This window comes from Anopheles gambiae, chromosome 2 (assembly GCF_943734735.2).
Source record: "Anopheles gambiae chromosome 2, idAnoGambNW_F1_1, whole genome shotgun sequence".
Lineage (NCBI taxonomy): Eukaryota > Metazoa > Arthropoda > Insecta > Diptera > Culicidae > Anopheles > Anopheles gambiae.
Genome location: NC_064601.1, coordinates 12,989,974 through 13,017,517, shown reverse-complemented (window position 1 = coordinate 13,017,517; position 27,544 = coordinate 12,989,974). Strand labels below are relative to the sequence as shown.

Below are 27,544 nucleotides of genomic sequence, written 5' to 3'. Positions count from 1 at the left end.
CCCTCCACTTCTTCGGTGTTGTTTGCCTTTCGCGTTTTCTAGACATGATTTTGCTAGAATAGCAAAACGCACATCCCCACCCCTCCTATCCGAGGCAGTTCGATGGCCCACGATGGCATCAAGTTGTCGCTTCTACGCGGCGGTGTGAACTTTGCCGACCGCTTCGTTTTTTCGAATCAAATCGTTGTGTTTTATTTTGCCTTAATCTTGCTTCCTCCTCGGTTTGCTTGTGCTGCCCTGCCCTGCCGGCTTCTCAACATCCGCGCTCTCATGGTTGTTGATTAAATTTCTTGATTTCCATAGCGTCATTCCCCTCCCATCGCACAGGCACTGGCGGAAGAGGAGACAGCAAGCGGTGGAGCATCACCATCATCATCATCAGCAGCAGCGCATGGCCTCGCTCGGTTCAATGTCGTCGCTAACGATGCTCCGAAAAGCTTGCATCGTTAAAGCTCTTTTTTAGACGCTTGCGAAGAAAAGGATGAAGCTCGGGAGGGTGCGTGCGTGTGGTGGCGGCGAAGACCGCGTGCTCACACACTCAGCTGCTGCGGTTCATCTGTTTCTGTACGACGAGAAGAAGGAATTACCACAAAACCAGGACCACCTTGTGTCGCTTGCCCTGTTTTTTAGTATTTCGATGGCTTCCTCCCTGGTGGCTGCACGATTTTGTTGTTGTGTATGTGTGTGTTGTATCGCTCGCCCAACAATGATACTGATGCTCTCGTGGGTCCGCATCATGCGGCTGGGAGGAAGCAGCATGGGAGAAGCTTGATGTTTTATTTTTTATGTGCCTATTTGAATGCCTTCCTTCGTCGGTAGACGAGAGGCTACCATCCTAGAACGCCTCTGGTGGTGATAGAATAGAGCGTGCGCGCTTGCTTGTGTTCTCCAGCAAAAGGCTCACTGAAGAAGAGGTGCTTAGGTTTTGTGTGCCTGTGAATGCCCAACCCACTAGGGTGGCCCGTACCTGGACACATTTCATAAATCCGCTTACATGCGATTCGTTTGCTTTCCTGGGCCCTGGGCCCTTCGTTCCTGGGAAGCTCGGAGTAACCGTGCGCCCATCGTTTCATATTTCTATCATTGATCTTTCACGCAGCCACACAGAGTTCCACAAGACACGATGTACCACTCTCGTACGCCTTGGCAGCTTAAAGGGCTAGTGGTTTAAGAGGAAAGGGAAGATGAAATTAAAACCTCTTTTTAAATAATTTGTAATATCTCTAAAGCTCTCCGTCCTCTCTCCCCTACACTGACATAAAAGTGTATAAAAGCATTCAGCTTAAGCCAAGACCTTCGATGATGCCGATGCCGTGAGTCAGTTCGGGGCATGCTTTTTAGCCTCATTTTTCGATAATTACATTCTGCAATCGAATTACCATCGACTCGAGCGCGTAGTCTCGTCGTGGCCGTGGAGGACAAAAAACGCGTGGGATGCTGCAGGATGGATGGTGGTATGCTGTTGCTGTACGAAGCGGTACTGTTGTGCTTAAGAATAAGCGCTTGATTACGGATGACAAAGGAGCTCCGGCTCTCCGGCTGTCTGGGTTGGTTATGGATTATGCATCTTCTCGGTAAGGCCCCAGACACGAGGCGAACATGCGAAGAACTCCAGTTTTGGAAATAATCAGTTTATGGATTGTTTCGCTAGAACGAGCAGAGAACGCCTGAAAGTGATGGTGGTTGTGCTGGCTTTGCTTGCACGTCGGAAAACGACAGTCTCTTGGTCCTGAGAATGCGCGGTAATCGATTTATCCATGGATGCTGTGTTCAAGCAACATGAACATGCGAAACAAATAGTAGTTCCTTCGACAGGAAGGCTTTGCATGTACGATAATGATGGCAACAGTGCCTTTGTGTGTCACGGAGTTGCTGTAAAATGACCATATGACCATTGGATTTTGTTGGTTGGTGTCTTGCTACGGGTCCATTTCCACTACCTAGCCTCATATTATGGTCAAGGACATCTACTGTGTTGATGTACCTGAAGATACGCACTACCTACCTGTCTGCTGCCCTCGAAGCTACCTTTATTGCTACGGGATACCTGTTGGACGAGAAGCAACCTTTGCAGAGAGCGGTTCCCATTACTTCCGAACAACAGCAACAACCTAAGGAAAGGCCACAATAATTGGGAGACCCGGGCTCGTCAAGTGACCTTCCTCTTCGTGCCCGTGGAGCACCCAATTTTCTCAATCGCTTGCAGAACAGAGCTGCCTCGCAGTATATTCCCGGGTACTCTGCTAACACGCTACATCCTCTGGCTGGTGGTGCAGGTTGGGCAGGAGAATTCACAATCAAGTTTCGAAGGTTGAGAAACCAACGAACTTCCTTCCTCTCGCCACGCTTTGTCGGGCTGGTTTGTTTGTGCGCGGTGTGTACTACACACAGTGCCGGTCGCCGTGAAGGTTACAGCACACGCCGCAAAACGTCGAGGAAGAAGCGCTGCCATGACACGGCGATCGGCGGGGCCATGAACCTTTATAAACATTCACTCCCCTCGGCATCGCGGCATCACCCATGGGCACCCATGGTTTTGTAGTAAAATTTACGCGCTTACGCGTCGTCGTTTCCGCGCGTCGCGAGAGCCTTCTTTGCGCCCGTGAGGTGTCGTCCGCACAAGCCCGAAACCCCTTCCTGCGCACAGTCAAACCACAATGAATATACCGCGTCCGTTCGTGTACCGCATGTTTCGTAGCTGCTGCCAAAGCCCCACTCTACCATCGTTTTGGGGTTTGCTAGGAAGTTTTCTTTCTCCTTTTTTGCATACAGAATCAGATTGAAAGATCCGTGCGGTGCGTGCTTTTGTTACGTCGCGTACTACTACCCCACTACTGACGCTAGCAGCCCGAACTTGCTAATGTCGGTGGTGGGTCCAATGGATAATCAACGGAATTGCGCTCCGTTCACGCGCCTCTAGTCAGTGGAAAAGGGGGCGCGTGGTGCTGGATATGGATATTATGGCAACGCGAACGACGACGATGGTACAGATACACACTCCTCGCCCGCTCAGAGTATAGGGGTATAGGTATAGGGGGAGATATCTTTAGGAAGGTATTTGGGGAATATCTCCAATGTCCGGGTGTAGTACAGCGTTAGAGGTCTATATGTATGTGGTTATATTTGCAACAGTGCCACAATTCACGTTTTCTAACCGCATCGTGTTGGATGGAGGAGAGTGCTGTAAAGGGTGTGCTTTAGGTGCTACGATAAGCTGTCTCATACCATTGGTACAGGCAGAGTAGCACAGTTTAGCTTCAATTTTGGGATTCAGGAAGATATCTTGTTTAAAAAAAGAAGACATTTCCTTGGCAAACAATTGTACTTTAAAGGCAAAATTAGGTGGGATTTGAGAACTATCCAACAGACGAAACTATTGGAGAGTACTGTCTCGGGTCATTTTCACCTTTTCATGATTGTCTTTAATATGGCCTCGTATCAGCGGGCTGTGGGTACCTAACAAGCCGTTCACGTATTAAACCGCACTCTCCGCATACTGCTGCAGTAAGTTTACGGTAGAAGGGCGCCACCCCGCCAATCCCAACAGAAACCAAATCGACAACCCAAACCGTGAGCGCGCGCTCTTGCTAGTAACGTATGCAGCGCGCTCTGCTACTAGCCTTGCCAGCCATCGGTTGCGCCATCGGCTGTGTGTCGGTGCTTGGTTGGATACCAGACCCCGCACACACAAACAAATGGCGGCGGTTCCAATGGTTTCCGTCTGCGAACTTAATATCAGCGACGCACGAAGTTTTACTCCCGGTGCCGTTGTCAACCATTCTGCTGCTTTCCCGTGCGCAAACCCCAAAGGCCGAGTGGGTGTTTTGTTTACTAGCAACCGGAGGGCAAACGGTGGGAGCGCCCTCCTCACCCTGTATCTCTCTCTCAGTGTAATGCACAGAGCTCTATGCTAATTTTATTTGCCTCGTACTATAAAACCGAGTCTTTTTTTGTGCTTGGTGTGTTTGTGCGGGGTTGCTTTTATTGCAAATCCCTGCAAAATCCTCATCGCAGACACATTAGTTTAAGTTTGTCCCACGAGGCGTTGGGTCCTTTGGGTGGACGGAGATAGGCGGTAAGGGAAGGTTGGAGGTCCGCATAAAGTAACGCTTTACGGGCGAATGGGCGTCTAACTAGCGATCGATACCTTTACTACGCTACTGGTGCTGCTGGTAGAAGAAGTAGTATTAGTAGTAGTTGTGGTAGTAGTGGACCGCTCCCATTCGTACGTTTGTGCCGTTGAACTCCAAAGACTGGCTGGGCCAAAGGTACGCGGGTTTGACCAATGATTCGGTCCCGAAAGCTGTTAGTTCTCCCTTTCGATTGCAAACCGTTGATTGCCCGAAAGTCCAAAAGCGCGCACCAAGATGTTCTAGCCACCGTTTTCAATTTGCTGTGTTCGACTTGGTTCCTCCTTGGTTCCGTTGCTAGATTAAACGTAAAATAGTGGGACTTTTTTTGTTCAAACTCCATCACACTTCAGCTTAGAAGCCTAACTCTATGCCCCATCCCTTGGACAGCCTTGGACCTAATATGCGGCAGCATATTCTTCTCGCTCTCGGTTGTGTTTATTTGCGGGTGGAGAAAGCGTTACTCCCTTTACTACGTCAACACCCAACACTCGTTTCCTGCCATTGAGTGAAGCCATTGAACCGCAGTGCCACAGACCAAGTTTGGCTACACTGAGGCGTTTGTGCTGCTAGGCGTCGTTGAAATGTCTATTTCCGCTTTTTTCCGTTCGGTACGCCCGTTCTCCGTTTGACACGCGAGCGGAATGCGAAAAGTAATTCATCGAAAAAGTCACGTTTTCTGTGTTCTTCTCGGGCCCCGGGGTGCTACGCTTGCTTCTCCCTCACCCTGGGTGTGATGATGACTTTCGATCGATTTTATTCCTGCCCCTAAAGGGAAGGAAGGAAAGGGCTTGCTTTGGTTTTTATTGATTGCTTTGCTAACTTGAAACACACGCACTCTTCTGAGAGTTGCTAGAGTCCACTGCTCTGAACAGCTCCAAGTGTACCAAGTGCTCCACATCGCCCTGGCAAACAGCAGCACACACCTGAGAAGGTTAACGCGCGTAAGTGCGGAGTGGGTGCAACTGCTGGCCACTGCTGCTTCTCGTTTGGACCAGTGTTCGGCGGGTTCAGAATTAGCACCCAGTCCCCCCCCCCCCCCCCCCCCCCCTGCCAGACTGCTACATCCTCTCCTCCCGTTAATCATCAGCTCACCGGAGTTGGAGAGGCAAGCAGGAGAGGCGAACGATTAAAGCTCGTCGTAAAGTTTTTCGAATGTAATTATACCAATTCCCATCCCTGGTACGCTGCCTGGTGTGAATTCATTCACACTCACACACACCCAAGTCTCGGTTCAGAAGTTGGCTTAATTTTTCGGAAGAATATGTTTCATTTGTGTGTGCCGTGTAGACGGGGGAAAAAAGTTTTTTAGCATGCCTCCACCCCTCCACGATTAGCGTGATTCTTTTGTGTGTTGGGTCGATTTATGCTGCGATCTGGTGACGGGGAGGCATTGGTGGCATTGGTTGGTCGCTGTCTAAAGTTGCCAGACCTTGATATCTTACGCGCAGGGGTTTTGTGGGGGCATTGCGGATGGAAAGGGAACGGTGAGTGTCACGTGTTGTGGCTGCCCTGGCAGGAACGGTTGCGGTGGCATTGAAAGGAGAATTTTAAGAGAGAAGGGGAGAGAGAGAGCAAAGGCAACAAACAAACGAAAAAAGAACCCCCCCGACGTGGTGGTGGTGGTGGTGGTGGTGTCGGCCTGTTTTGTAGCGTAAAGGTGGGTGCCTAAAGCCCGAGATAAACGGTGTTATTATTATTGTTTTGGCCAAGGTGTCTTCAGCTCAAGATGGGATGGAGGGTAAGGGAAGGTTGGTTGGTTTTGTTGGCGTTTTCAGGTATAATCTCTTACAGCTTGTAAAGGATTATTTCTGTTGCGGGTTGGATTTGGCGTCTGTCTAGGCCGGGCAACGGTGGGAAGTAATCCACGATTGTGGCAAGCAAGTTTTTTATTCAATTCTCCCTGACATATTCATCATCAAATCCAAATAACATTGAGTGGAGTTGGAATATTAGTTCGTTTGTTTTTGTAAAATAAATAATCCAATTCTGTCCTATAAATACAGCTCCAATTCCAATTTTGTATGGTTTTGCAACCGCTACGTTCCAATACAATTCCTAACAACCGAATTAAATTATGCGCAAGGCGTATGTTTCTTGCTAAATTACCATCTTTTCACCATCCCCCAACGTTCACCTTTTTGTACACGGGTGTGTGCGTTCTTTTCGAGACTCAAAGCCTAGCGTCTCATGAGTAGACGCGGGAAGAAGCTAAAAGATCAGGAAGCGAGGTACGGTGGGCCATTCAAAAGGTGTCTCACCCTTCACCATTAAACGAGATGATCGATGGTGGTGAGACCAACCAAACGACGAAGGGAAAGGGGGAGGCAAGGTATATTGCTCTTAAGAGGAAAACGCATTGTTTTTATACTGCCATTTTCACCCACAAGGGGGAGAGGGTTGCTTTTTTTCCTCTCTCCCGATTGCATCACCTTCACCGGGCGGGCTAAGCGCTCTGTTGTGAGTGTGGAAAGTAGAAAATCCTAAACCAAGCCCACCAAGTGGCTCGGAGTTTTGTTTGTGGTTTGATGGAAATTGCAAACCATTTTGCTGCGGCCCGTCGTGCAGTTGCGCCACAATCACGAGGGGGGCCGGCTCGTGTTCGATCGAAGTTTTGGGTTTTTGTTGGTTTGTTTGTTTACAAACACTTTTCTGTTCCCTTTGCCGAAGTCCATTTACATGATGAGCTAACTTTCCCCGCTTGATTATTAGTTACACTTAGTATAGTTGCTGGCTCGGTGCTGGCGGTTTGTTTGGTGCTTTGCATATCAAAGCACTGCTGTCGCCCATATCCGGGGGAAAAAAACAAGTCCAATCTCTAATTGGGAAGTATATTTTTCACTCATTTGAAAACAAACATAAACCATGCCTATTGTGGTTGCTGCTGCTGCTGCCGCCATTTGGTCCATATGCTGCAGCAGTGGATCTCTGTTGACAGGAAGTTTACACACCGAACCTGACACACCATCATGACTGCTTTTGGGACTGCCAGAGCGCGTTCTGTTGCTGCTTCGGCCCCACAACCACCACCACTATGCTCTTTAGTCGTTAGTATATTGGCATGGTACGGAGTTGTAAATGATAAAAGGGGGTTTCATTCTGCCGTGGCTTTGTTTCCGAGCGTCGTTCATTTGAATTCGGCTCAGAGGGAATTTAAGAGCACTCAGCAAATATGCAAAATGGGAAAATAGTTTCTCGCTTCTAGTTTGATTCATTTGTGTGGCCAACCGTCATTCTCTCTCTGCCTCTTTCTCTCTGTTTCGGCTTTGTTCTCGTGCCAAGAACCAGCGTCGTTGGGGTGATGGAAAATGTGGAATTGGAAGCAAAACGCTTGGGAAAAAATGGTGATGGTGGTTAGCAACATTTCGCATTTTGTTTTCGGCTTTCCCGGACATTGCTAATGAATACTGTAACAGACTCAGAGCCCAGGTACGGTGCAATTCGAATGGTAGAAGGGGAGGAGTGCAGCAGCAGCACCCCCTTCCCCCCTGGTGGTGGGTGGTGGCGTTTCGTTCTTTATCGGTGGAGTAGAAGAATGGAAATTGAGCTTATTTCGAGCTTGTGCCGGGTGAAGTTGAATGAAACTTAATACGCTGGCAGGAGAAGCGGGAAAGAGGGAGGGAGCGAACCTGGCGAGTGGAAGATAAGGCTCAACAACGCTAAGATAGATGGACCTTGGGACCAGACACAATGAGAAAAACCGCAACAGCGCAACAACAAACAACACGCTGGCCGGAGACGGGAAGAGGGAAGAGCGCTCCCATCACCACCACGCGGCCACTCCAGTATGTGTGTGTTGTCCCTGTGAAAGAATGGAACGCCATGCACAGACCTCCACCGGAGGGTTGCGCACCGTGTGTGAGCGTTTTGGGGGGCCTTTTGCGGGGAAGGGAAAGGGAGCCCCAGGTAGACGGAAACACGGAAGAGGTAAAGGTAAAAATGGCAATAATTGGGTGGGGCGACACGCGGCGCGATGGGTTTAGTCCGGATGACAGTGGAGTGGAGAGGTAGGCAACACACCATCTCCCTCCCAGCTTCATGTAACTGCTGGCCACACCACGCGGCCCCGTTCGTCTGTGGTTCTTTCATTCCCCACCTTGGTCAGTTCGTTGGGGTGTGAGGGTGGGAGGATTTAGTGTACGAGGGACGTCCAGAGGGTCATTCTTCACGGTCCACTTCAACCACGACCACCATCATCATCATCATCAGCAGCAGCAGCAGCAGAATGGTGTGGTGGAGCCTATTCTGTCCTCCGAAGAGATACAGTTTTGTGGAGGCCTTTCCCCTACTGAGTCAACCCTCGGCGAGGACCAGTTTCTGCAAAAGTTCAGTTGCCTACGTTCGGTCGTGACGTTCCCCCCCCCCCCCCCCCCCCCCAATGCATTTGTGTGTGTTTGGCAAGGGCTTCACTGATGCATTCACATTCAGTGCAGCGGCCCAGAGACTGTGACCAGAGGAGAGGCTTATAGAGACAGAGAGAGACAGAGAGAGAGAGAGCCTCATACAATCGAAAGCTAGGGGTAAACTGTTCGGTGGTGGCGTTTGTTTCTGAAGGTAAACCGAGCTCCCAGCATCCGAGCAATTTTATACTGACCGCACATTGTGCGGGGATCGATCGTGTGGCATCACACACACACAGAGAGATATACGCCCTACACGACCAGCAGATGCAATTTTAGTTCCTTTTGGTGTTCAACTGTACAGCATAGGGGGAGGTGTGTTAAAGCGTGACCGCGGTAAGAGGGTCGTTACCATCTCACGTACACTGAACTGTGCTGGTGCGTCGTCCACCGACCAGACATTTTAAAAACACTGTCCAGAGATCAGAGAACCAGCCGAACCGAGCCCCTTGCTTCACTGAGTGTGTCGCCGGTTCTGATGACCGGTTATACAAATCGATAAGTGCATATCGGCGAGTCAACGCCGTTACGCTTTTGCGCCCGGACCAACGTTACGCTGCCGAAACGGAGAAAAGGTATGCAATTTTGCTGTCAACAGCAATGAGACAAACACTCTAACCGCATGGAGTCCGAGGGCAAGTCTTCGCAATGAGTGTCGATGCGATTCATGTACGAAGTGTTTATGAATCTGTAGAAAAAAGCTCGTCTTTAACCTCCACCAACGAAAGTGAAGTGAAAACGGTGCGCGGAAGATTTGTGTAGAGTTTGAAGAGCGGTGCAAGGGCCTCGCCAGAGCGGAACAAAGCCATCCATTGGCAACGACAACGGAACAACACAGCTCGGAAAATGAATAAGACAAAGAGAGAGCGGGTGCTGAAGGTTGGAGGAGAACGCTTTCCGGGGGCTCTCGACGCATGTAAAGAATTACACGGCAGTGTGTGTGCTCTGTGTGGTAGAAGGGACTGAGATGCGCACCAAGTGACGAACCTTCTTCGGTTCGTTGTTCGCTTCGCTTCTAGAAGGCTGCTGCTTTTTGATCGAGCCATTCAGACATTCACACGCACACTAGCGTCGTACGACCGGATGCCACACTCTGTGAATTCCGGTTTCATGACGTGCGCGTGCATGTGTGTGCGTGTGTATATTTTACCTTTTTTTGTTGTAAGAACAAAGATTCAACTCGCACCAAAGAGAAGCGCCTTTAAGTGAGTGCGAATAAGGCTTCACGCAGTACCTTTTTTGCAGAGCAACATCTGCAAGAAGGCGCGAGACGCACTCTTCTTCCATCCCCATGCTACGCGATCAATCAACCAACCGTAAAGGAATCGGTTTCGTAAATTCGTGCACAGGATCATTATTTACGGTGGCAAACTTTGTTGACGGGGAACGGGGATCGATCAGAATCGATGTTACCACTAGAAGGTTACTAACTTTTGGGTTAAAATTTGAAGAGCTTCTCTGCTTAACAGTGGTAGCTGCGGGCATTCATTTCATTTCTCTATCCCTTTTGGCTCCTCGCAAACGGACGGAGAACGAAACGTGAATTGTGGTGTGCTGCAAATTGGAAAAAGCGTAGTTAGCTTTTTTTTGTTGTGTATAGTGTGAATAAAGAGCTTACAAAAAGGCAGCAATCCAATCAACCGTTGATTGCTACTAGGAACAGCACCGGTACGGGGATGGGGGAGCAAAGCAAAGAAGTTGAAATGAATCAATTTTTTTTTACTTCGCTCCTTTCAATACCGTGCCGCATAAAGCTGCATCATTGTAGTTATGGAACGGGCAGCATCGCTTACATCCATGCAGAAGATGACGATTAGCCGTTGCTGGCCCGGATCGGTATGAGCTTTTGGTTGGCTTGGCGCTGTTGCGCTCGTTTACTTTTTGTCCGCCTGCTGCCAACAGTCGGACGGACAGACATTGTAATGACGTAGTCGTGTGTGAGCAAAGAACCTACAGAAAAAGTCATTTTGATATGAATATTTATCCTGCCCCAGCACATGGAGCCTAGGATTTGCTCTAGGATTTATGTACTAATGCCAACCAACGGCAGTTGGACTGGCGTGAATGGTTGTGGACCACGGATTATGTGCTGCTGCTGGTGCTGATTTATCTGAATCTCGCAGTTGGCTACACCTCTCATTCTTTTCCTCCTCGTCTGTAAAATGTATTGCGGGGTGTATGGCGGGGTTGGAGGCTTCGGTATTGTGTGTCTCGACGTCATAAACAAATTGGTCTTATTCCGTTTCATCCAGCGCTCGGGGTTGAGCGTTGTTTGGAGATAGAGAGAGAATAGAGAGAGAGAGAAGAAATCCGAACGCAGTAAGGGGATTTGCCCTTTCTCTTCTCCAGTCTAAAGCATAAGAGTGAAGCAAAGTGATTTTACACTTTGGAATATATTTTAGCTAGTTTTATGCAACATCAGCGCGCACACAACACCCCCTTCCCACAGAAGCACAGAGAAGCACAGAAGAGAAGCAAGGGAGAGGAAAAGGCAATGGTCGTACTCAAGAAAATGAACCGAATTCCGTTTCCATTGCCTGTTGTGTTCCCCTTTCCCCAGCAGTGCGATGTCCAAATCGTTGAAAACTACTTCTTCTGCGAGGGCAAAAGAGCGAGAGGACAGACCATGATCACTTCACCATTTTGCGAATGGCAAACCACTACCCCACACTAGCATTATTCGAAGGGGGGGTTCAGCAGCAGCAGCGATGGTGAGGAACGATGTGGATGGTATAATTTTCTTTCTCACGTCACCGAGCGGGCACGGCGAAGGGTCACTCTTGGAAGGCTCACGGTGATGATGATCATCATCATCATCATCAACCTCTGTGTAGTACGGTACGGCTTTTGCTCTTGAACCAACCAACAGCCACCACAACTTTAACTGCTGGGGGACTGCTGTTCAGGAGAGTTGTTCTGAAATGGGTGAAAAAAAAAACTTCACCAAAACTATGTAACCGTGTAGGTGGAAGAGGCTGATTTTCCTAGACATTGTTACAAACACAGCAAAATGGGAGGGGGAGAAACCCTCCCCATCATTTGTTGTAGGTAAATAACGATTGGGAAAAGTTTCGGGATGGCATGGGAGGCAGCTCTCTCTCTCTAGTGATACAAATTTGCATAAAATGTAAATATTCTTCCTTTCATGCTCGTCCCGATGGAAAGGCCAAACTTTTCGGAATGGGGAACGGTTTACAGTGTGTTCGCCAGCCCAAGAATTACAGACCGAGGGCGCGTAACAAAAGCAAAATTGATTGATTTTGTGTGCTGTGTCAATCTTCTGCTCAAGCTTTTTTGGGCCGTAGATTAAGGTTCCTCAGGACAGAGATTGATCTGATTTCAGGGTGCGCGATAAGCGGGGTTTGGCCGTTTTGCTTTTGGGATCCAAATATAGCTTCAGCATTATACGGGGCTGTCCTTCTCCTTCTTTTGTTCTCATTAGCAAATAGGGGTAAAATTTAGCAACTTTACATCATCTCGCCTTGTGTGCAACACACCTTGATGTGAAACACAGCTAGCCATAAATCCCTGGAAGGTGACAAACGGTGAAACAGGAGTCTAATGCTCTCGCTTCGAACGGCACACTCTCGTCTTATCGATAATCAAACACGAACTGCTGGTGAACATGGAGGGAAGCAAAAGAACACGTGTTAGGAAGATGAGGTCGTGGGGTGATACGGTGGGGAAGGGAAGCGCACGGCAACCGCATCGATAATGAACAACATCCCGGCGGCACAAATCAATCTCTATCTATCTCTATGCATACGTGTGCCGTTCCGGGGGAGTATCTTCAAGCGATCGAATTACCCGGTCCAACCTCCGTTTCTCCCTTCCGGCGTGTTCCCTTCGATTGTTTGCATCGGAAGGTGACATTCCAGGACAGTGGAAGTCGTTTCTATTTCCAGCACAAAACGAGGCATTAAAGTAAAGAGCGCTCTGTAAAAGCTTTAGTGTTGATGCGTTGTTGATGCTTTGCTTTTCACTGTGCTGTTGTTGCTGCTGCTACCTACTACTGCTGCTGGGTACATTGTACGCGCCACAGCTCCTTCCTATCACTTGTACGAGTTCTTTGCCATCTTAATTACATAAAATAGCGTCCGGGCGCTGCTCTGTGGTTGGGGGAAAAAAGGAAACATGCTTGTCACGTCGCGCAGTCACACTCGCGCTGTGTGTGTGTTTGTTTCTGTGCACGTGGAAATCTGTGATTATCTCCCCCGTCCGCCCTACACCTCTACCTGTTGCCTATCACTCTCTCTCTCTCTTACGATGTATGTGGTGTCGTGATTGCAATAATTTTGTATTTAAGCTCGGTGACTCGGTTCCGTTGGCGAATGTGGCGCAGTTTGCGCCACAGTGCTGCGCGATCGTTGCGTTTGTTAAAGCGTGTTGAGTAATGAACGTTATTTATTTTAAAAAAATAGTTTCTTAATTGTTTCAATACTTCTAAACATCTATTCTCAATTTCTTAACCGATGCCACAATGACAACTGCTTCGTGATGTGCTCGCCCGACCACAATGGCGCATCGCTGTGCGGCGTCAAGCACTGCTCTAAGTTGTTTGCCCCACAACGAGTCAAAGTGTGTGTGTGTGTGTGTGACGAAATGAGGGAAGCCGCTTTGTCTTCTTTCATATTTTATTCCAACCGCAGCGGCCTCCCTGCTCCTCCTGCTTCCCCGCTCACTCTCACACACGCTTAAAGCAGGCAATTATTAATGGTGATTCTATGAAAATCACCCCTCGCATCGCAAACCGTGGGGCTGCAGCTGTGCTGCCAAGCTGCGAATGCAAAAAAGTGTATTTATTGGAAGGGGGTTGTGGTGGGAATTACCAAGCGGTAGGAGAGAGCGGAGCGGGGTTAGAAGAAGCCCGCGTTTCAGTTTGATCGATTGAAAAATAAAATGCTTTGATATTGCTTCACGGTTGCCGTTTTTGTTCAGACTCTCCGCGTCGGTTTTTTGTGCCGTGGCTGGTTCAAACGATCAAGATTGCTTCAAGAGCGATCAATTTCGAACCCGTCTTGACGTCCGTGTGTGTCTGTGTGTGCAGGATGTTGGATGTTGAACTCGTAAACTCGCTCGTCGTCGGTGGCGCGGTGGCGACGACGAACCCTGCCCTGTGCTCCACAATGCCATGTGTTGCGTTGTTGTTTATCCCGCCGCGGGGTTTTTTGCAGATCTCGCAGGGATGTTGCTGTTGGGCTCGATGCTTTCTGGTGGAAGAAGTGTCTGTGACGCTCTCTGGCACGCTCTGGAATGGGAACGAAAGACCACGGAAAGATGTATTGGGGAGGATTTTTTATGCCAATGTAATGGGTTCGTTTGTTTGACTGCCGTCGTCGGTCGTTCGTTTGTTGGCTCCTGAGGGTATTTACCAATTATCCTTCACAAAAAAAATGAATATTACGTTCATTTTTTTTGCAACCGATGCACTGCAGACTGATGAGACCAGACAGCAGCACGTCAATATTGAACAAAAATAAAAATAAAAATGTTTGTTTTAAATAATTTACACATGTTTCTCGAACTTGTCCTCATGTACAGCCTCAAGGGAAAGGATAATTGGGTTAATATCGTTTTTGGTGATCTTTCTGTAGTTCGATGTATCTACTTCTGTCACCCATCTCATCACTGAACTGTCAGTTTTGTCTCACTCATCGCACTTTAACGGTGGGAATGCAACCCGACCAAACACAGTGCTCTACCCATCGCGTGCGTCAACACGCTGTTCTTTGTTTTCCGCGTTCAACACACTTCAAGTGCCGCGGACCACACTCTGTCCGGGGTCAGCAGAGAGCGTACACACACAGACACAAACGCGATCGCGCAGCATCACCCGAGAATGTGCCCTTCAAGCGTAAATGGACCTCCCCCTCCCGCCTTTCCGCTTCTCTCCAGTCCCGATACCGTGTGCTACCGTGCCGCGTATCAATTAAAACCCGTCAGCTGTGTGTCATGTTTGCACCGCCGTCGGGCCAGTGTCATTTCTCAACCGGTGGTGGTCACTCAGTCGATCATGTGAATGTAGCGCGAGCGTGCTCGCGCCATGCACAGCCTACTGTGTGTTTGACATTTGCGTACAGGCAACGCGGCGGCAGTGCGTTCGCGTAGAGCCGCTCGCAGTGCGTTACGCTCTCCATTGCAAGGGGCGTGTGTATGTCATGGCAGCAAAAGGCAGTAAAAAAGGTGCTCCACAGTTTTGCTTGTAATGGGGGAGAAATCCATTTTTTTTGGGATCCATTTTCACCATTCGATGACACAATCGAACGTGTGGCGGAAACAATAGTGCGTAACAAACTTATTTTACCATTGGGCTCGGTTGTTGTGCAGCAGTGTTGTCGTGCCAATGAGACGCAGAATTGGAAGCCCCCCCAAAAAAATGGGGCTTTTTTGGGTCGTTGCCAGCAAACATTTTGCGCACCAAGGCCAAATGAGGGGGAGAATTCCAATAGGAAAACGCGTACGGGGATCCCCTTTCTAAATGCGTGCTCAACCGAACTGGAAACAATGCGACGTCGTCAGCTGTTGTTGTTTTGTCAGCAGACAGTTTGACGGAGGGAAAAGGTCGAACGAAAGAAGACAACCTCTCCACCGGTGGACAATTAAATTGTTACAGCTATATTATCATTATAGAGGGGAAGGGGAACACACGAACACCCGAGAGTTCGATTTTGGACCGGAAATTGATAGGATGACATAGAAACAGAGGAATTGCTTTCGAGAGGGGGTAGCCCTATTTCTTCATCACAGCTCTCTATATTTCACAAACTCATTTTACCGGAGCCCAAAATTTCGCCACATGACCTGCTTGAGGTGTGGAGCAAACAAGAGAAAAAAACGGAAGCAGAACGGCACAGAAAGGCTCTCGACCCTTCGCACGCAAGTGTTATCTAAATTCTGGTAGCAAATCGAATATAGAGCTGCAGCACCTGAGAGCTTGTTTGCCAATGTCTCGAACGCTCTTCGACCCTTTCGAGTGACTTTTCAAATAGACGAGAAAAGGACGTAGTTCGTAGTGGTGGTGGAAAGGCTTCCGAGAAGAGCCTCCCCATGAAGATTGTTTATCTTTAGCTACTAGACCTACGCGTACTGGGTCGCCAAACGTCGTGACGATTTTCCTGCCCTTCTCGGCGCGAAGCAATACACACAGGAAGGCGTGGCCGTATGTCTCGGATTGGGGGAAAAGAGGAAAAAGTTTGTTCAAACAAGTCAAACACTGAAGTTATGGGAAAATAGGACGACGGCAGGAGTGTGTGGCGTTGTTGTTGTTTGTTGAAATACTTCAACGTAGCAAGAAGCTTTAAAACAACTCTCCTCATCTCTTGTACTCCTCTATTTGTGTGTGTGTGTGTGTGTGTTTTGACGCTTTGGAAATCAAACTTTGAGTTTACCTTTAATGCACACACATATTGCTTTTCGTTTTATTAACGATGAAAGAAGCTACACTGGTGCTCGGTTTTCTCAATCAAAGCTCAGGCTGTAAGTTTTACTTACAACGCTTGCAAGCCAATAGCTTTAACTTGCTGCTTTCCTTGTTTGTGTGTTCTTAAGCGGGAAAGAGAAACAGGAGCAACTCTCTTGTTGCTGACGGTAGAGGATGATCTGTCCAACATAACACAACACATCACCTTCCCGCACTTCTCTTATTGCTCATACAGATTAGCAACCATCCAGCAAACGAAGAAGGATCTCAACATGCACCACAGTGCGTGTTTGTGCGTCCGTAGACTTTATTTAGGCGTTCACGCAGAACGAAAATAAATATCCAATCCACACACACACAACCACATCCAAATCCAATTCCATCTCCCGTCCCACTCCGCTTAGTGTGTAATATTGCACTTTTTGTTTGTTTTGTTAGCCTGCCTGCTGCGGGCGAGATCGGTGCGGACGGAGCGTTTATCAATAGATTGTTGCGTTTCGTTTCGGCAGCTGTTACTCCGAGAGCGAGCAATGATTGGGAGAGGGAAAAGGGAAAACACACACACACACATACACACACACACACATACACACACACACACACACAGAATGCACTTGATTAAAGGATTGAGACGCTTGTGTAGATCGAACCGAACCGCTGGTGGCTGTTTGTTTACTGCGGAAGCGCAATATCTTCCCCGGAAGGAAGGTGGATGTTCGAGCCCCTGTTCCTACTGTTGAGATGTTGTTGTTCGTTTGCCATTGCAACATTACTCCAATTGGCCATTTTTTTCCAATTTCAGGATGTAGTAGCAGTACCAACGACCCAACAGGCAATAGAGAGCCTCCGTGACCGTGTATATTTATTCGGTCATCCGAGGAAACCAGCTCCGTGTTTTCCCTAATTCTTTCGCCGCCCGCTTCATCGGAAAGAAGTTCGCTGAAGCGTTTTTTTCCGCGTTGGTAGATTTTAACCGCACGACTTTTTTTTTGTTGAATCTTACTTTGAAAAATGCTTTTCATTTGCCCGATTTTCAAAAGGAAGCAGCAGCACACAAAAAGTGAGTGGAGAAAAAGAAGAGTGGATTCGTTTGAGCTTTCTTTTTTGTTTTGTTTGCAATCTAAACTCGACGCAAACTTTTCATCGGAATGAAAAAGCTCCCGGCGGGCGGCGCCTGTTTCGCTTCGTCCTTGGCGCCCGTGCCCGGGCCCTTGATTTGTGTTGTCGGTTAAAATTGCCGCTCTCTCGCGTGCGCCTCCACCGCTTATCCGGCAGCGAGCTCGGAAAGCGTAAAGAAACAATACGCAGTTCGGGGCGCACGGCGCGAATGTTCTTCCCCTTTTCCCATTTGCTGTAAAGCGCACAGACCGAAAGAAGAGTGATTTGTAGTTATGGTGAGGAGTGGAGGATAGATGGGGTGGGGTTCGCCTCTCATGGTCCGAATTTTTCCTGTGAATTGTGGGGGAAAACCAGGGCTTTGGGGTTTCTGCTTTTTTATTCGCTCTCCTTTCCGCAGCAAAAGCTTTTCATGGATGGTTTATTTATTTATTTCTTGTAGCACCCATCCTTGTTGCCCTCTTTCTCTCTCTGTGTGTGGCTTTGAGGCCAATTTGGCTTAGTAAGAAAGGAGCAGATCCCCGCCCCCCCCCCTGTTATAGTGTGGGTTGTGTGCAACGGTTAGACAGAAAGAATAATGTTATTTTTACTTTTGCCGGCACAATTTTCCTCATCCTTTTTTGCTTCCTGCGGTAAGAGCGGTTCCACCGGCTGACGTCAGTGTGCTGTGTGGCTGAGAGAGAGAGAGAGAGAGAGAGCGAGTGTTCTCCGGCACCGGTCATTTATTGTGGCAGAATCCTTTGCCCATGTTTCTTGGCATCTCTCCTGCAAGCGCCAACTACAAATTGAGGCTGTTGTTGACTGGTTGGTTGAATTAATTGTGTAGCAAAACTTTTGGGCTACGTAAAGCTACAGAAACGACGTTAAAACATAAGAAAGTGTCTAATTGCGTTGATTTGCTTGACTAGAATACGGTCAGTAACGGTATCGTAACATAGCCGGATGAGCAATCCAATCCTTTGCTGCTTGGGAACGATTCAGCTGAGTATTGTACTACTAAGAACTATCGCATCCACTATCAAACTATTAACTGAGTTAACCTGGTGTTAACTTCATTAAATTTTGAATGATTTTATTTTAAATGTATATTTTTTTACTACCAAATTACAATTCGTTAGTACAACAAATGTTAAGAAATTCGAAATGCATTGCTTTAAATGTACAATAGCCTTCAATAATGTTTTATTGAATCAATGCCGTCCTCAACAAACTATCATATTATCGATATATACTTTATCCAGAATTCCATTTTGTCCATGTCAAGTAAAAAATCACAAAGCTAACTGCATTACTACCCCCGCAACGCGCACTCGACACTCCATGTCGTCCAGAGGATACTTCTGGGGCAACAAGTGGGCAGTAAATTTAATTTAAAATCCTTAACTTCCATTACTGGGAAATTTTGATTCAATTCTGTGTATAAAATGCGCTCCAGTTGTGTAGCGACGAGCATCATCGCACGGGTACGGATAGCAGCTCGCTAGGAGCACTAGGAGCTTACAAGGAAATAGTATTTACGTTTCCGGAATTGACTGACAGCGGCACGATTGAATGGCATATGTTACCGCTCGGCACACGGCAAAAATACGAACGAACGGCGCAAGCGAGGAGGGGCACGCGTAAGAAGGGAACGGCATCTGCCGTGTGTAATTTCCGTTCTACTTTTCCACATCGCAACAACCGCAACATCATTCGAATTTACAGCAGCAGCAGTTGCAGCATGTTGTTGCTTAGCGGTACATACATACGCAAGTGGCAGGTGTGCGGTGTGGTTGCTGCGTACTGCCGGTTTGGAGACAGATCGGCTTAAAATTGAAGAACGGGGTGTGCTTTTGCAAAGCTTACAGCACTTACTTATTACCGTTTATTGGTGGAGGTGGGGCGAAGACAGGGCGTAACACCTGGCCAGGAGACCACAGGTGGTTTTGATGGGGTGGACATACCCGAGGCGGCCGCATGTGTCGAGAAGGATATGTGTATTTAATCCAGCTGCTCTCTGATGATGATCAGAGATGATGATGATGGGCCTGGTGGTGATGGTTTGAACGGTCGAATACGCAGGGGTCGGTGATGAAGGTACGCTGTTATACCCTACTCCGAAGCCGTCCGTAATCCAGCATCTGCCCACTGTCACTGCAAAGATACAGCGTCCCGGTGTCTCGGAACACATATTAAGAACATAACACTATCAAAGTTGGGGGGGGGGGGGGCTTTTCTCGGCATTAGGAAAGGAAGATTTGTCTAGCGAATGTGCTTTGCTTAGAAAAGAGTATGACACGGCATGGAAAGAGGGAACTGCTGGCTGTCCCAGGGATGATATCGTTTTGAAGCTGGACAGTATTTTCCTTGATCTGAGCACCACCCAGGGGGAGCAAATGTCTTTTTAAGACGTGTCAAGCAAAAAAAAAGGGAGGGTGGAGAGTAGAATTATAGAATTGAACTCTACGATTGCTCTCCCTCTATTTGCTGAAGACATGTCCCTCGTGTGTATTACTCGTTAGTGTGTAACAATGCCCCATTGAAGGTAGCTAGTGATCCAGGGATGACAGTTTTTGGTAACAGATCGAATCCACTGCAAATTAGCTTTCTGTGTTCCTAATATCTTGTCGACTTTCACCGGGTGGTACTAAGCTTCTTAACACATAGGACATAGAAATACTAGCAAGAAATGTATAAGTAAAGAAGATTGATGGTTTTTTCCTCCGTTTCCTTTTATTAGGAAACTTCAATAGTAGGAGCACGATGGGAAAGCTTTCATGCATTATTTATTGAATTACACATACACACCTTTACACATCAACATTACACGCACCTGCTGTTGCTGCTGGTGCCTCATGCTCTGCTAGGTTTTGGTGGGCAATTTGCGCGATTTATTATTGATAGAAAATTACGCACACTTTTGGCTAATGTTTGCTCCTGCTCCCTGCTACACATTGTGATTAGCGAACGCTGATGGGTGTTACACATTATTACAACGAGATTTGATTGTAACGCTGTTGTAGGTGTTTACCCGCCGCTGTGCGCTGCGGTGTGCGGTGAGCTCCTTTGCCATGGCTCCTTATTTATGCGCTGCCGTTCTGCTAAGCTGGCCCGGGTAATGTAATCATTGGCCAAAGAATGAGGCAACATTGGAGCAAAACTTTCCCTGCGAGACGCCCCGAGGAGGAAAAATTGCTAGGAGTGTCGTGGTGCTGGACGACATTCTTGGACATTCATTCCAGAAGTCCCCCTCCAGCCAGCCAGCCCACGAACAAGCTGCGAACAAGATCCTTCTATTAGTTTGGGGTCAATGTGGAAGCTGCCTATTTATGGTGTCACCTTCGCTTGTGTGATGACTTTTTATTGTTCCTCAACCCTCACACCTTATTGCAATATCTTGCACGTGTCTCGCAAGAATGTGTGTGCGTGTACAAGTGTGGCGGCCATCCAGTGGTTCGGAAATACCTTCTACTGCGTTGTGACTGTTATTGGTGAGGTACCCACTGTCCTCTGCGTAGGATGAGAGAAGAAATACGGTAATTGAATTTCGATCTGAGAATATTTTCCCATCGTCCCATTCCGGGGGCTTTGGTGTGTGTGGGTGTGTGTTTTCCCTTTTTTCGGGTGGGTAATTTCCCGACACCTCTTGAATGGCCCATCCTCCTCACTCCCTTCCACATCTAACTCAGCGCAAACACAAGGTCTCGTACCATTTGTTTGGCATTTGTCATTACAATTACAAGACGCCTCGGTGTGTCCATGTCTATCTCGATCTCGGGAGGGGGGAAAATGGGACACATTTCTTCTGGGGGGCACTTCGACACGTTCGGATTTCCAAGAAGGTGTAGGCACAGCCGGTGTCTCATTCTGCGCCTTCTGTATAAAGTGTCTGTACTAGTTGCGTAACTAGCTTCTTTGAACTCTTGACATGTTAGAGCTTGACGGGTCGCTTCTCTAGCACTTTGGGGCTAAAGCTTTCAATTAACGGCTGACTAATTTTCGGTAAAAACAAGGGAAAGGCTTCCGCCATACTAGGCTACAAAGAAGACTCTGGTGGGCCCCTTTTTGATGCGACACGGCTGTCCGTCCGTCCTGGTGTGGTGGGCCCTTTTTGGGTAACGATAGCATCGAAAGCATCGATTAGATCAAACAGAAACATCATATGGGGCAGGGTGGATGGGTGGTGGCCTTTTTCCGATAACTTTTCCCTATTTATTTCCATCTGGCTGAGCAATGTTGTCCACAGCAGCAGCAGTTGTGTGGTGTTTCTGGGAATGATTCATTTGTGCTGATGTGATCATTCGATTGGAAGCGGATCCGGCGATGGATCAGGATGGGGGTATCCTGATTAGAGGCAAAGGGCAAAGCTCCTTGCTTGCTTTCGCTTGCACTACAATCAGACGGAATGGGCCCTATTCTTTTGACGATGCTAAAAATAGAAGCACTATGAATTGTAGTAAGCATTTTATAAAAGTGATTGTGATGGTTAGGTTGCCTAAAAACCCTTTTTGGGCACAAAAAAGAGAGAATCAACTCGGGAGGATGTGGTTCTTACATTCTATAAAGGCGTCTGTTTCTCCCTCCGCAGCTTCGTACCCTCTCAAACACACACTCGAAAGCGCACAGAGAATACGATAAGATTTCCGCCGTCTTCTCGAAAGCTAGCGCGCCGGGCAGCATCAACTGCTTCCGGGCCCACCCGCGGGCAGTCACGATAGCAATTAACGCTTAATTAATGTCGTCCATTGCACAGGAAAGCGAGAAAGGAAGGATCGTTCGTGAGCGGAAACCAATTTTTATGCTACACGTTTATGGCACTGGCTGGTGCATGTGTGTGTGTATGGGCTAGACCCCATGGAAACGCTAACACACGTGCGGGCTGGTGATCGAACTGTGTAGGGAAAAACGCAGAGATTAATGCTTAAATTGCTCCATCACCTTCTGAAACGGGGGGAGGCGGTTTGAAAGGGTTCGGTGTGGGGTGTGTGAATCGTTTTTCCTTCATTTCCTTCAGGCCAATGTGTGTGGGTCGATGTAGTGGATGGTTTGGGGTTGGGAAGTGTCGTTAGGATGTAGGATCATATTATACATGTTTGCTAAATTGCATGCCTGCGCTGGCTGGTTGGCCCTTAGCTTGCCCTACCTAATGACCATTGCGTGTGTTGATTACGCTCAAATGGTGAAACGTTCAAATTGATTCTTATTACTTTTGCGTGTCCTTGTCACGCACACCTCCCCTTCCCAAACGGGACCAGAATGAATGTGAGCCAGCAGCAAGCAGCGAGTAAGATAGGGGAAAACGCAACTTTTATGCAAGTTTCTTGTGATTTAGTACTCAAAAAAAAAAAACTAGGAAAAAAAGAAAAAAGGAGCTTTTCCTCCTCGTTATTCATGTCCAGTGTTTTTGTGTGGAGGGGTTGTGCGAGAAGCACTTTCCTCAAATTCATTGGTTTAATGCCGCATTGATTCTTAACGTGCCATTTCCGTTTCTCACGCTCGGTTTAAATGGCGTATTTACTGTTCTGTGGTGCAGTTTTCTGTACAATATTACAATAACTTAAATTGTTTTATTTTTATAAGCATCTGTCATGCTTCTCCATCGTATTTTGTTTCTTTCTTTCCGTTCCAATGTATGAGTGTGCCTGCAGCTGCATTTAGCTTTTCTGAAATTATTATTACTTTTATCACACTGTTTTTTTTTTCTTTCTTTCGTTTGCGTACTAACACTAACTATAATGTAGCCTCTGGATGGAAATGAAAGACACACCGTTTAATCGTTTGTGGTACTATGTTGTTGTTGCTGTTGTTATGTTGTTATTGTTGATAGTAATGTGGCATGTGGTATCTTTCCTTTTCCCCTTTTTTTGGTCCTCGCAGGTGAGGGAAACATACACAGACACACAGAGATACAGACACCTTTAATATAATTACACACACATATATCAACACCGTTTTACACTGCTGCGCACGTACATGCATATCCTATCCTGTGCCTTCTCTCACTCTCTATCTCTCTCTCTCGGTACCGTTGTTTGTTGTGTTGTTATGGAACCATCGTACCAAAATGCATCTTTTACTTACCTTTTTACTCATTACCCTCCACCCTTTTACCAAAAAATGTATTACTAGCAAAACAGCAAAAAAAAACATAGAACCATCCTGTTAAAACCCTCGATGGTGTTCCCGCAAGAAGACAAACTTGTAAAACATTGTCCGTTCTTGTTCCTTCTTCTCTTTCTCTCGTTATAGATTGCACGCCGCCACTTATGGGTAAGTGAGGAGAAAGACACAGGCATACATACACACACCATCTCTTGGTGTAATATGGTAGAAGTGAGACGAATCATCAAACACGTCCCCATTACCCCCCCGCCCCGTTTCTTCTCGCCTTATCTATCACTCCGTTGTTTGCGAGGAAGGACCCGGAGAGTGTACTTGCTGGGGATGATTAGAAGTCGCAAGCGAGGACAAGCGAGCAAAAAAACAAAAAAAAAAAAACAAGAAGGGACCTAATGGTGCTAGGCTGGCATTGAATCAGAACAGAAAGCGTACCGAATTGTCTCCCCCACCCCCACCCCTCCCCACCTACTCCTACCGTGGACCAAATGATATGCATCTGTGCTGATGTGAGTTGGCGGTAAGCCTCGTCAGAAAGCCTTCTTTAGGGTGGAATTGTGGAGGCAAAGAAAGAGCTCCAAACACCCCCCGACAAGTTTCCACGCCTTGTCCAACTTCTGAAAAGCAATGCGCTAAACGATTGAGAGGGACTAACTTTTGCTGCTTGCTGCTTTTGTTGCCTATTCTTTCATCAACATAAGTGTGTGTGGAGAAAACGGTGAAGCTATGTCGTTTGAAATGGGAAAGAATTTGACTTATTTAGCTTGATGCGCTTTCCTTGTACAGGGGACGCAGCAGCGCATTGCGGTGGAGACGAAGTTTCAACAAAATGAGTTGTTCGTATCCTTGGAACGTTTTGGAAACAGGTTGGAAAGATTTAACCTTAACAGATGACTCATTCCCTCGTTTGAGAAAGGTAGATCATAAGAGAGTAAAAGCAATGATTTCGTGCAAAGGTTAATTACCACGTCAATCTGTCTCTGTTAACGCATTTCAATCGATGTAATCTCGCCCAAATGACATTTCCCTCCTGCCCAAACCTCGTTTCTTCTCCAAATCCTACACATGACGCATTAGTAGCACTGGTACGTAGTTGTGCTGGAAGACGGTTCTGTCCCTTCATCTACTCACACTACGCAAGCAACATCTTCCGGATGGGAAGAGCTAAATGTTTATCATTGTGCATTTGGAGATCATCTGGCAAACACACACAAAAAAGGCCACAGACAAGATGACAGAAACAAGCGAATGGCGAAAGATGAGGATGATGATGATGATGATGCTGATGCTGATGCTGTTGACTGTTTGACTCTGTTGAACTTATCAACCACTTCACATCCGTAAGGCCTTTCTCGGTGAGGTTCTCTCGCGTGCGCGTTCTGTGTGCGCACAGTTAATCGATCGGCTGCCAGTTGGTGGGAGGAGGGTGGTGGTGGTGGTGGTGGTTTTTGCCGCTTCCATAAGAGTACACCACCCTATAAAACCTCACACAGGCACAAGGATGGATGAAATCATACTGACAAGAATCTCCGGGCAGCGAGTGGTTGAGATCGGTTCCTGTACTAGAGCTGTCCACTTCCTCCTTAACTGGAACGGCTTTTTTGCAACCACACCGTGTGTGAGGCAAGAACCTCCTCTGCAAGATCTACGCTGATGAGGGTGATGGGATGATGATGATGGGAATGTTGCATCCCTTCACAATCGTGCCCCATTGTCTGCCAACCTCAATCAAGTGTGTTACAGTTTGTGTGGTTTGTGTTGACTTCTTGAAAGTCGCTAATAAATCCCAACCGTGGCCTAGTATTCTTCATCGCTTTGTTCCTTATCTAATGTGTACTCTATGCTCAACACGGAGAGGAATGCATTTCTCTGTGCGTTCGTGTGATGCGCTCATCAATCGATTAATTCATTCAATTTGCAGTGACAGTGACGGTCGGTCACTGCTACTAGGTTCGGCGTTCTTTTTTTCTTCTACTTCCACTCCGCTTCGCCTAGCCAACTCACATGTTGATGATGATTTCTTTCGCTTTGAACCGTGGATGCGAGCAGTATTGGGTTGAAACATCGATTAGTATTTATTTATTTCTCTTGCAGCGCGGTGTATATTGATAGACACTGGCATAAATGTGCGCGCAGCCACGAGAGTGCACAAGCACATGCAACGGAGGCACAGTTGCACAAACGTTCTAAATGCAAATCGAGCATTCGCGCGGATGCTGCTGCCGGCTGGAAACGGTTAAGCTTTTTCAAGCGGATTTCTATATAATTTGCTACACACATACAACTCAACAACAACATCAGACACACACCGGAGGAGGAGACGGCAGAGCCCGGCAATGGATCTCTAGCTTCGGTTAGATTTATTCATATGCGCGCACACATGTCCCAATACTATTCATGCTGTCCCGTGAGATGAAAGGGGAAATGTGGCCGCACGTTTTGGTGGTGCAGACATATCCGGTCCGACGTTCGTCAATGCTTCGCAGGGTTCGTTGTTGCTGGCTGGTTTTGCTCCATTTGCTTTTTTAATTGTCCGCCACCTTGTTGTACTCCTCGCGGTAGCTAAGGGCATCCTTCAGCTCCGGGTTCGGGAGATACTTTTGATTGAACACGAGAATCTGCAATGAAATGAAGCACGAAATATGGGTTTAATTTATTACTGCTCACTGTCGAGGATGAACTAATTTCTAAACAATCTATATTATACTATGAAACACCGTGAAAAGCATTTGTGTAGCAAAGGTTCCCGTCGACCCGTGCGCGGCTGATCAACGTGACCACCACCCTCGTTTGCTGGAACGCACTGCCAAGTCATTACATCAGCATAAAATGTCAAAAAGTGTGACCCGCTGCCCGTACAGTCACGTAAAGCCATACAGCTACAGCTTTCGCGAGAATGAGCATGACGATGGAAAGGAAGGTTGAGTCATCAAAGGGCAAGCGAAAAACCACCCTCAACCCTCCCCACCCTATCATCGACGGTGGATGAACTTTTCGGCGCGGTTACACCACGAAGGCAATAAAAGTCCAGAATCGCAAAACGACGCAACGACAACGCGCGGATCTTGGGCAGAAGAAGGGGCAATAACGCGAGAGCGCGCGCTGACTGCTGATCCAATTGTCAGCGACAAAATCGGCTCAACGTAGTGATGCCCGCTGGATATACACAAAGCAGCACATACGGCATATCATCCCACCGCGCCGATGGGGTGGTGATGGGTGCTGCTGCAGCGTGCGGCTTGGTATCGAAATCGGATTTGTGTGATTTAAGAACGCATAAGCCCGGTCAGGGATGGGGAGGTGGGTGGAATGTGTTGTGTAATGTCGTTGGCAGGGAAGCAATGGTGAACGGTAGGCGCTTCTACTATACCCTCCCCTTCTTCCCCATTTGGTGTTTGGCCCCGTTTTCAATCAATAACATGCGACCCCGAGGCACGAAAGCATGATAACCGCGATTCTTGGTACACAGTAGTGACAGGAGAGAGAGAGAGTGAGGGAGCGATTGTGTGGGCCGCTCATCAAAATGCAAAAGCCAACTGGCTGGCAATATACTGTTGTCCGTGCGAATGTTGGGAAAGTTTGTTTATCGGACTAAAACAAATAAATAAATTTTGATCGTTTGGTGCTAGAATAGCTAGAAGGTGGAGCACGATGTGCGCTGTAACTGTATGATATTGTTCTCTATTGCAGTAGCAACGGGGAGAAAACAAGTACTACAACACATAGAATATGGTGCCCTATTTTTGGGGGATATGTTCAGCACAATGCTGGGTATTTTATTTGTTCCAGTTCGGAAAATCGGAAAACAACTGCAGCCACTGCTCGTCAATTGCAACAATTGACCTTTTGGCCACACATACGACTGGAAAAAAGCAGTGTATTAATGAGAACTAAATGTGCTAAGCCATAAACCAATTGATCCTTGTTCAGTGAAAGCAACCGCGTACTGTACTAAATTGATCGATTTCATTGCAACAAATAACAACCACAACAACGGCGTAATGTTGCGTTTCGCCAATTGCCTACGTTCAGGATTGTGTTGCATTCTGCCGTTAAATGAAACTCATCAAAACGCCTACATCCATGCAAACCTACACGACAATTGTTCCTTTTTTACACTCGTGAACCATTATCGTCATATTATTATCAGCGCATTAAAGTAACTTGTTCATTTGATCGTTTCACTCAGCTTCAATTGTGTCATCATCGACAGTACATCCCTCTTTGTTTCATTTTTTTATCAACGTGTTCAGTAAACCCTTTCATGTAGGATTCATTGTCCTGTGGTTCTTTCGTCCTTTTGTCTGCTTCACTCATCAAACAGAACGGGCCGGTTAAATCCAAGCAGCGCAAAAAAAGGCAAACCAACGACAGCCACAGCC

At 47.4% G+C, this 27,544-nt stretch overlaps 2 protein-coding genes across 12 annotated transcripts in view; one reads left to right on the top strand and one right to left on the bottom strand.

Moving 5' to 3' along the window:
* LOC1281129 (RNA-binding protein Musashi homolog 1) overlaps positions 1–27,544 on the top strand; it is a 91,805-nt gene that overhangs the window by 20,240 nt on the left and 44,021 nt on the right. For 7 of the 11 annotated variants that reach the window (XM_061642966.1, XM_061642968.1, XM_061642967.1 and 4 more), the window contains one exon: positions 23,295–23,315. The exons of the other annotated variants lie outside the window; for them this stretch is intronic. In XM_061642966.1, coding sequence (XP_061498950.1) covers positions 23,295–23,315 — 21 coding nt within the window. The remainder of the gene's footprint in view (positions 1–23,294; positions 23,316–27,544) is intronic. 11 annotated transcript variants of the gene reach the window in all.
* LOC11175822 (uncharacterized) overlaps positions 25,214–27,544 on the bottom strand; it is a 55,130-nt gene continuing 52,799 nt past the window's right edge. The window contains exon 6 of the mRNA XM_061642981.1: positions 25,214–25,780. Within this exon, the coding sequence (XP_061498965.1) occupies positions 25,688–25,780 (93 nt within the window). The 3' untranslated portion in view covers positions 25,214–25,687. The remainder of the gene's footprint in view (positions 25,781–27,544) is intronic.